The 9,130-nt window shown below is 40.7% G+C and overlaps 1 protein-coding gene across 1 annotated transcript in view; it reads left to right on the top strand.

The window, feature by feature from the left end:
- Positions 1–487: 487 nt before the first annotated feature.
- Positions 488–9,130, top strand: part of LOC143941274 (taste receptor type 1 member 3-like) — a 72,151-nt gene continuing 63,508 nt past the window's right edge. Inside the window, exon 1 of the mRNA XM_077463310.1 lies at positions 488–931. Coding sequence (XP_077319436.1) covers positions 663–931 — 269 coding nt within the window. The 5' untranslated portion in view covers positions 488–662. The remainder of the gene's footprint in view (positions 932–9,130) is intronic.

Here is a 9,130-nt window from a genome sequence, read left to right as displayed (position 1 = left end):
AGCCGTCCTTGCCCACAATGCCACGTCATAAAGGGCAACGTACAGGTACGTTAATATGCCTGTATGTGCCCTTATGCTGACTTATATCAGCATGAGCCGGTCGGCAAGGGGTTAACCTGCTGGAATATTTGGTGGAGTCCCACTGTTTTAGGGACGATTGCAGAGTAGGGTCATCAATAGGAGGGTGAAGTTTTGGGGGACCAGATTAGGTTATAGATTGGTGTAGGAGAGCAGTTCAAAATGTTGAGATGAGTCCAAATTAGTAACTCAGAAGTATTGTGAAGAACTGCTATTTAAGCAGCCCTGTAGTATTTAGAATTGATGGGTGCATTAACTTATTCACCCCAACTGGACATTCACTTTCCATCCTGTGATGTAAAGTTATATTAACAAAAAATATATATTTTTACAGAAGAATATCTTGAAATGTAACAAATTTAATTCTAAACTACTGAAAGTGTACTGAATATGGAATAAAGAATAAACCAACCTTATTAGATCAGTTACACTGATATAGATGTGATATTTTCAGACTGATGTTATTATTATTCTGTTCTTTGCTCTGTAGTGTAAATCGGTGTCAGTCGATGTGTATAAAGCTCCGGTGATTGTGTCTCTTCCTGAGCAGAGCTGCCGGTGACTGAAAGGATCTGCTGTGTGACATGAAATGTTCTCTGATGTTCTGTGTCTGTTTTCTGCCTGTACTCTTCATTCCTGTCACATCCTATGGAGTCGCATTGGCCTGGAGATCAACACATCGTTGTAGACTTAATCTGATAAAGCCAGTGTTTGAGTATGAATATTACAAGGAGGGAGATGTTATTATCGGAGGATTGGTCTCTGCTCACTTGAACAGCAAATTTGATACAACTTTAAATGAGAGAAAGTTTGGTTGGCCTAATTCACCTGTAAGCTTTTCCATTTGTGACTTGTAAGTGTCTTTTTATCATCTTTGCTCTCTCTGTATGACTCAACAAATAGAAATATAATTCTTTATTTTCACTGCAATATTTTTTGAAAATGTACAAATGTTTCTACTGTTGTGATATATATTTTCTCATTGTTAAATTACAGTCTGTGTTTCACCAATATACAATGAATACATGGGGCTTCCATAACATTGGTCTTCAGGCCATGCTGGGATTTCCGATAAATAGTCATGTCAGTACCTGCAAACTGAAAATCCATCTGGTTGTGTTTCTGCCGGGAGAGAGGGAGGGAGGTGTGCTGTCATTTAACCACTTGCTTACAGGGCACTTAAACACCCTTCCTGTCCAGACCAATTTTCAGCTTTCGGTGCTCTCACATTTTGAACGACAATTACTCAGTCATGCAACACTGTACCCAAATGAATTTTTTGTCCTTTTTTCCCCACAAATAGAGCTTTCTTTTGGTGGTATTTGATCACCTCTGGGGTTTTTATTTTTTGCGCTATAAATGAAAAAAGACCGAAAATTTTGAAAAAAAATGCATATTTCTTTGTTTCTGTGACAGAATTATGCAAATTATTAATTTTTCTTCATAAATTTTGGCCAAAATTTATACTGCTACATGTCTTTGGTAAAAATAACCCAAATTAGTGGATATTATTTGGTCTTTGTGAAAGTTAGAGAGTCTACAAGCTGTGGTGCGAAACACATAAAATTGATCACATCTGATGTACTGGTGGCCTATCTCGCTTCTTGTGACCTGAACAAGTCAGGAAAGTACAAATACCCCCCAAATGACCCCTTTTTGGAAAGTAGACATTCCACGGTATTTAGTAAGAGGCATGGGGAGCTTTTTGATGTTGTCATTTTTTTCCCAAAATTCTTTGCAAAATTAAGATTTTTCATTTATTTTTTTTCCACAAAATTGTCATTGTAATAGGTTATTTCTCTCACGTGGCATGTGTATACCACAAATGACACCCCCAAAATACATTCTACTACTCCTCCTGAGTATTAAAATACCACATGTGTGGGACTTTTTCACAGCCTGGCCACATAGAAAGGCCCAACATGCAGGGAGCGCCATCACGTGTTCTAGGAGCATAAATTACACATCTAATTTGTTGACTACCTATTACAATTTTTAAGGCCCTGGAGCACCAGGACAATGACATGTGGCACTGATGACAGATGGCACTGATACGTGGCAATGATGACACTTATACGTGGCACTGATGACACGTGGCACTGATGACAGATGGCACTAATATGTGGCACTGATAACAGGTGGCACTTATACGTGGCACTGATGACAGATGGCACTGGGGACAAATGGCACTGACAACAGGTGCCACTGGGGACAGATAGCACTAACAGGTGGCACTGGGGACAGGTAGCACTGGGGTGGATGGCACTGGGGGAGAATGGCACTGGGGGACGATGGCACTGGGGCACTTTTTTTTATTTATTTTTTTTACACTTAAAAAAACACTGCAGCCATTCATCTCTCCCCTCTCACACGCTATCTGTGTGAGGAGGGAGAGTGGCGCTGAGAGATGATCTCATATGTTAACATATGAGATCATCTCACATTGGACATGCCGATCGCGCTGTAAACGACCGCTGTGATTGGCAGTTTACAGCAATCTGTGTTTGCCTGTCTCCGGGGGACACGGCAAACACAGAACTTCCCTGATGCGCGCCCGTGGCGGCGCGCATTGCGGAAGTAAACAACAGGACGTCCAGGGACGGCCTCCCAGGCGAAAGTGCCTGCTCTATAGCCGTCATTCGGCTATAGGGCGGGCGGGAAGAGGTTAATAGTTGTGTGTGTGATCTTCTACTATTCATGGCTGTTCACAATAATGACTATTCACAGCATAGTAATAGGTCAGCCTGGTGTAAAATTATGGGTACTGTATATGTAGACAATACGACATTCAACAAATATTAAATGCAGGTGAATATTCACTTCAGCTAAATGTGTTTTACAGTGCCTTGAAAAAGTATTCATACCCCTTGACATTTTCCAAATTTTGTCATGTTGCAACCAAAAATGTAAATGTATTTTACAGGCATACCCTACTTTTAAGTACACAATGGGGTTTATTTACTAAAGCTGGAAAGTGCAAAATCAGGCTCACTTCTGCATAGAAACCAATGAGCTTCTAATCCCAGCTTGTTCAATTAAGCTTTGGTAATAAAACCTGGAAGCTCATTGGTTTCTATGCAGAAATGAGCCTGATTTTGCACTTTCCAGCTTTAGTAAATACACCCCATTGTGTACTTAAAAGTGAGGTATGCCTGTATTGGGATTTTATGTGATGGACCAACACAAAGTGGCACATAATTGTGAAGTGGAAAGAAAATGATTTGTATTCAGCACCCCCCCAAGACAATACTTTGTAGGACCACCTTTAACTGCAATTACAGCTGCGAGTCTTTTTGGGGATGTCTCTACCAGCTTTCACCCACATCTAGGTAGTGCCCTTTGTGCCCATTCTTCTTTGCAAAATAGCTCAAGTTCTGTCAGATTGGATGGAGAGCATTTGTGAACAGTAATTTTCAAGTCTTGCCACAGATTCTCAATTGGATTTAGGTCTGGACTTTGACTGGACCATTCTAACACATGAATATGCTTTGATCTAAACCATTCCATTGTAGCTCTGGCTGTATGTTTAGTTGTATGTTTGTTGTTGTGCTGGAAGGTGAACCTCCACCCCAGTTGTAAGTCTTTTGCAGACTATAACAAGTTTTCTTCTAAGATTGCCCCGTATTTGTATCCATCTTCTCATCAACTCTGACCAGCTTCCCTGTCCCTGCTGAAGAAAAGCATCTCCCCAACATGATGCTGCCACCGCCATTTTTCTTGGTGGGGATGGTGTGTTCAGGGTGATGTACAGTGTTTGTTTTCCACCACACATAGCATTTTGCTTTTAGGCCAAAAAGTTCAACTTTGGTCTCATCTGACCGGAGCACCTTCTTCCACATGTTTGCTGTGTCCCCCACATGACTTCTCGTAAACTGCAAACGGGACTCCGTATGCCTTTCTTTCAACAATGTCTTTCTTCTTGTCACTCTTCCATAAAGCCCAGATTTGTGGAGAGCACGACTAATAGTTGTCCTGTGGACAGATTCTTCCACCTGAGCTGTGGATCTCTGCGGCTCCTCCAGAGTTACCATGGGCCTCTTGGCTGCTTCTCTGATGAATGCTCTCCTTGCCCGGCCTGTCAGTTTAGATGGACGGCCATGTCTTGGTAAGTTTGCAGTTGTGCCATACTCTTTCCATTTGAGGATGATGGATGAAACAGTGCTCCCTGAGATGTTTAAAGCTTGGTTAAAGCTTGTGAATTTTTTTTAATAAGCTAATCCTGCTTTAATTACTTCTGCCCTGGAAGAATTTGCCCCCTTAACCACTTACTGACCACCCACTGCAGTTTTACATTGCTACTTTGAAGAGGAATAGCGTTGTAATGGCAGCAGCTAGCTGAATAACCCAGGTATCGCCACAAGATCACTTTAATCGGCAGCGGGAGAGAGTACCCGCCACTTACCGGTGCCCTCCACCATTTACTGGAGCCATCGACAGCTGTGGAGGTGACCGGATCCTTTCCCTAGCCTTGACATTTTTTTTATTGTATTTTAGTATAAATATGAGATCTGAGGTCTTTTTGACCACAGATCTCATATTTAAGCCCTTGTACACGCGGTCGGAGATTCCGACAGAATGTGTCCTATCGGACTGTTTTGTCAGATATTCCGACTGTGTGTGGTCTCCATCGGACTGTTTCCGTCGGAATATCCGACGGACCAACTTTTCCAACTTGCCGGTAAAATTTTCCGACAAAATGTTCTGATCGGACATACTCCGATCATGTGTAGCCTACTCCGACGGACAAAGTGCCACGCATGCTCAGATCAAATTCCTAGACCAAAGTTATTGGCTACTAGCCTGAACGTAGTCCTGTTGTAACGAAATAACATCATCACGTTATGTACAATCGGATTTTCCGACAACTTTGTCCGACCGTGTGTATGCAACAGTTTCGGACAAAATCCGTCGGACAAAATCCGTCGGACAAAATCCAACGGATTTGGTTGTCAGAATGTCCGACCGTGTGTACAAGGGCTAAGAGGTCCTGTCGTGCTTTTTTTCTATTACAAGGGATTTTTACTTTCCTTGCAACAGGAATAAAAGTGAAACACTTTTTTTTTTAAAGAAGAACAGTGTAAAAAAAAAAAAAAAGGTAAAATAAAATATGAAGAAAAAAAACGTTTTAAGTGTGCCCGTCCTGCCGAGCAAACACATACATGAGTAGTGCCCGCATATGAAAACGATGTTCAAACCACACATGTGAGGTATTTCCGAAATCAGTAGAGTGAGAGCAATAATTCTAGCCCTAGACCTCCTCTGTAACTCAAAACATGCAACCTGTAGAATTTTAAATTTAAATTTTAAACATCTCCTATGGAGATTTTTAAGGGTAAAAGTTTGTCGCCATTCCAGGAGTGGGTGCAATTTTGAAGAATGACATGTTGGGTTTCAATTTACTTGACGTAACATTCTCTTTCACAATATCAAAATTTTTTTTTTTTTCAAAAAAAAGTGCACTTGTATGACCACTGCACAAATACAGTGTGACAGAAAGTATTGCAATGATTGAAATAATTTTCTAGCAAAAAAAAAAACTGTTTTTAACTTGTAAACAACAAATCTCAGAATAAAGCTCGGCCCTTAAGTGGTTAATGAGCAGGCCATTTTTTTGTGATATGGCACTGCAACGGTTTAACTGACGCTTTACCCAGATGAAATTGATGTCCCTTTTTAAAAAAAAAACAAAAAAAAAAAACAACAAGTTGTTTTACTTCCTGCTATATTATTCATCAGTTTAGGCCAATATATATTGTTTTACATATTTTTGGTAAAAAATAAAAATAAAATTGCAATAAGTGTATGTTGATTGGCTTTAGCAAATGTTATCACGTCTACAAACTACGGGGTCGATTTTGGGACTTTTTTTTTCCATACATTTTTTTTATTAGCAATAGAAAGAAAAAACAGATACAGCAATGTAAAGTGTGAAATGAATGAACCGATAATGTGCGTATTCACACTCTAATATAGGATATGTCTAACTGAGCATATGGTACAAGCAAGTCGCAATAATAATCAAACAACTGGCTGTAGCTCCGCTGATTGCTGGCGTTTACAACCAAGCAGAATATGTGAGCTTGTCAAGCTCTATCTTTCAAGATAAGGGATTGGAATAAATAAGAGTATCAATCACATATACACATCAGAAATTGACCTTCTGTGTCTGTGTCCTGGTTCGCTGTATCTGGAGTCTTGAACAGAGAAGTGTTATCACCTGTCTTGATAGCGTCAAGGGACAAGGAAAGATGTCGGTCTGTCAAGGTGGGTTAATCTTAGGGGGGGGGTCAGTCTTCTAAGGGGGGGAAGGGGGCATGTGGGGCGATGGAGAGGGAGGATATTGGGGGGAGAGTCAGGTAGAGAGTGGGGGTGGGGGAGGGTGGGAGTTATCCAGAGGCATCGCCTTCTCGGCCCCCTCCACCGCAGCGGTGAGGGGAAAGTTTCCCGTGGGGCCCCCGACCTGCGGGATTTCCCTCTGGGACCCTTTGAGGGGTGATCCCAAGGTTCCTGATATTAATGACGGAAATAGTGTATCAGGGAGGGATTGTGTAAAATAATATTAATCAGCTATTGGGAGGAAAGAGGAATATTAAGGTTCATCAAGGAGGAATACCTGTCCGTGGTTCGAAAGTGGGTCCAGCAGGCCCAAGTCTGTGCAAATTTGGATGGGGAATCTCGTGCTATGTGGATTAGCTCTTCCATCTCGGCTATTCTTCCCACGCGTGTAAGCCATTCAGACACCGTTGGGTTATGTGACGTGCCCCAGTGTGTTGAGATACATAGTTTGGCTGCATTTATCATATGGACCCCCAGGGATCTTTTGTAAGATTGGGTTCGAGATAGAAACGTGGTGAAGAATAAGCCGAGCTGGTGTAAATTCTAAAGGGTATGTAGTTATTTGAGAAGTTATGTCACGGACCTGCGTCCAGAATGTCTGAAGCAGCGGGCAAGACCACCAAATGTGGAGAAGTGAACCTTTATCGGCTGAGCATCTCCAAAATTTGTCTAATGTGTCGGGTTTGAATTTGTTCAAAAGCTCTGGTGTGCGATACCACCTGGTGAGTGTTTTGTAATTATTTTCCTGTATTGTGACATTAAGTGAGCCTTTATGAGCTATTGTGAAAATCCGTTCCCAGTCTGCTTCAGACAGGTCAATTTGCAGGTCTCTTTCCCAAGCTTGACATGCTTTCCCGTCTTTTCCAATTCTATTTTTATTTTCAATTACTATAAAGCATTACACATAGTTATACAATTTCAAACATATATATTGCTTACATACATAATAATCACATTTATTATTTTATTTGCTCTTCCCTCCCTCCCAAAAGAAAAAAAAAAAAGGGGGGAAATGTACATCTAACCTCTCCCCCTCCCCCACATCTCCCTCCTCTCTCCACCGCGGGTCCTTCCCTCCCCTTTCTTCCCTCCTAATTCCTCAATTTTTTACCAGTTTCCTATGCTGTCTCCAGGGAGTCCAAACCAGGAGGCACCTTTCATATGTATCTAATTCTTGTGCTAAAAGTATCTCCATTCTCTCTATGTTATCCATTTCTAGAGCCCATTCATTTATCGTAGGAGACTGGGTTGATCGCCAGTGCCGCGGTATCACAGTTCTTGCCGCCGTCAACCCGTATCCTAAAAGATTCTTTTTAACGTTTTTATATGTTCTTGGTAACATAGAGAGAAGGGTGATTTGTGGTGTATTTGGGATTACCTCCCCAGTGACTGTTGTATATAATTGCATAAGCTTTTCCCAAAATCTAAAAATTAGGGGACATTCCCACCAAATGTGGAGCAATGTGCCCTTGTCTCTATAACACCGCCAACATATATCTGATTTTTCTGGGTATATACGATGGAGTGTCACTGGGCTCCAGTACCATCTTGAGAGCAATTTATAATTTGTCTCTTGTGCTTTAATCGACGGTGATAAACAGTGAGAGAAATTAAATGTCTTCTCCCATTCCCCAACCTCAATTTGAGCGTTGATCTCATTAACCTATTTATTTATATATTCTGGGGGCTCCGGGTGATTTTTAATAATAAACATCTTATACAGTACTGATATAACATGCTTTGGTTTCTGATCTTGTGTCAGGAGAGTTTCAAGTTGTGTTAAATCTCTACCCAGAGACTTACTTGAATGAAATGAAGACCAAAAGGACGGCAACTGCCAGAACTCCAACAGTGATGGTCGCTGTGTAGGGAATAGATTTAATAAAGACGGAATTGTCCCCTGGCATAAAATATTACTCAGTCTATAATGGGATTCCCTATTCCATATAAGAAAACTTGTCCTATTTAATGCTGGTGGAAATAAGGGATTGCCAAATAAAGGTGTCATAGGTCCTTCATAGGAGGAAAGTTCCAATTTTATAGCTGTTTTGCCCCATATATTCAACACATGAGATGTGAGGGAAGGCATAGACTCTAACAACTCTCGATTTAAATTACTGCCAGACAAATCTAACCATGGTAACACCTTTAAATCCAATTGATTCAACCCTTGTTCTATTTTTACCCATTGTTTGGTTTCCGAACAATAAAACCAGTCTACCAGTCTAGTCAAAACAGCCGAAACGTAGTAATAGTATAAGTCAGGTGCACCCGCACCTCCTTTCGTTTTTGGTAGTGATAATAATTTCTTTTGTAATCTTGTTTTTTTATGTCCCCAAATAAATCTTGTAAAAGCCGATTGTAAAGTGGAGAAAAATGATCTAGGGACACCAATTGGGATAGTTTGAAAAAAATACAAAAACTGCGGTATTATATCCATTTTCAATATATTAATCCTCCCAAACCATGAATGTTGCTTAACATCATATTTTTTTAGATCTTGTAAGGTACGTTGCAGAAGAGGAACATAATTCATTGAATATAGATGATTTGAGTCCGGGGTGATTTTAACACCTAATTATTTTACAGCTGCAGAACAAATCCTAAACATAAAATTAGCTCTCAACATTGCAACCTGTTCGGGTACGAGCGACACATTAAGGATTTCTGATTTTGATACATTTACTTTAAAATTGCTCAGTTTCCCAAACCGTTG

Source organism: Lithobates pipiens, unplaced genomic scaffold (assembly GCF_037356315.1).
Source record: "Lithobates pipiens isolate NorthernLeopardFrog02 unplaced genomic scaffold, aLitPip1_a1.2 Scaffold_3, whole genome shotgun sequence".
Taxonomy (NCBI): domain Eukaryota; kingdom Metazoa; phylum Chordata; class Amphibia; order Anura; family Ranidae; genus Lithobates; species Lithobates pipiens.
The sequence above is the reverse complement of the archived record's forward strand: the minus strand, read 5'-3'. Positions and strand labels throughout refer to the sequence as shown.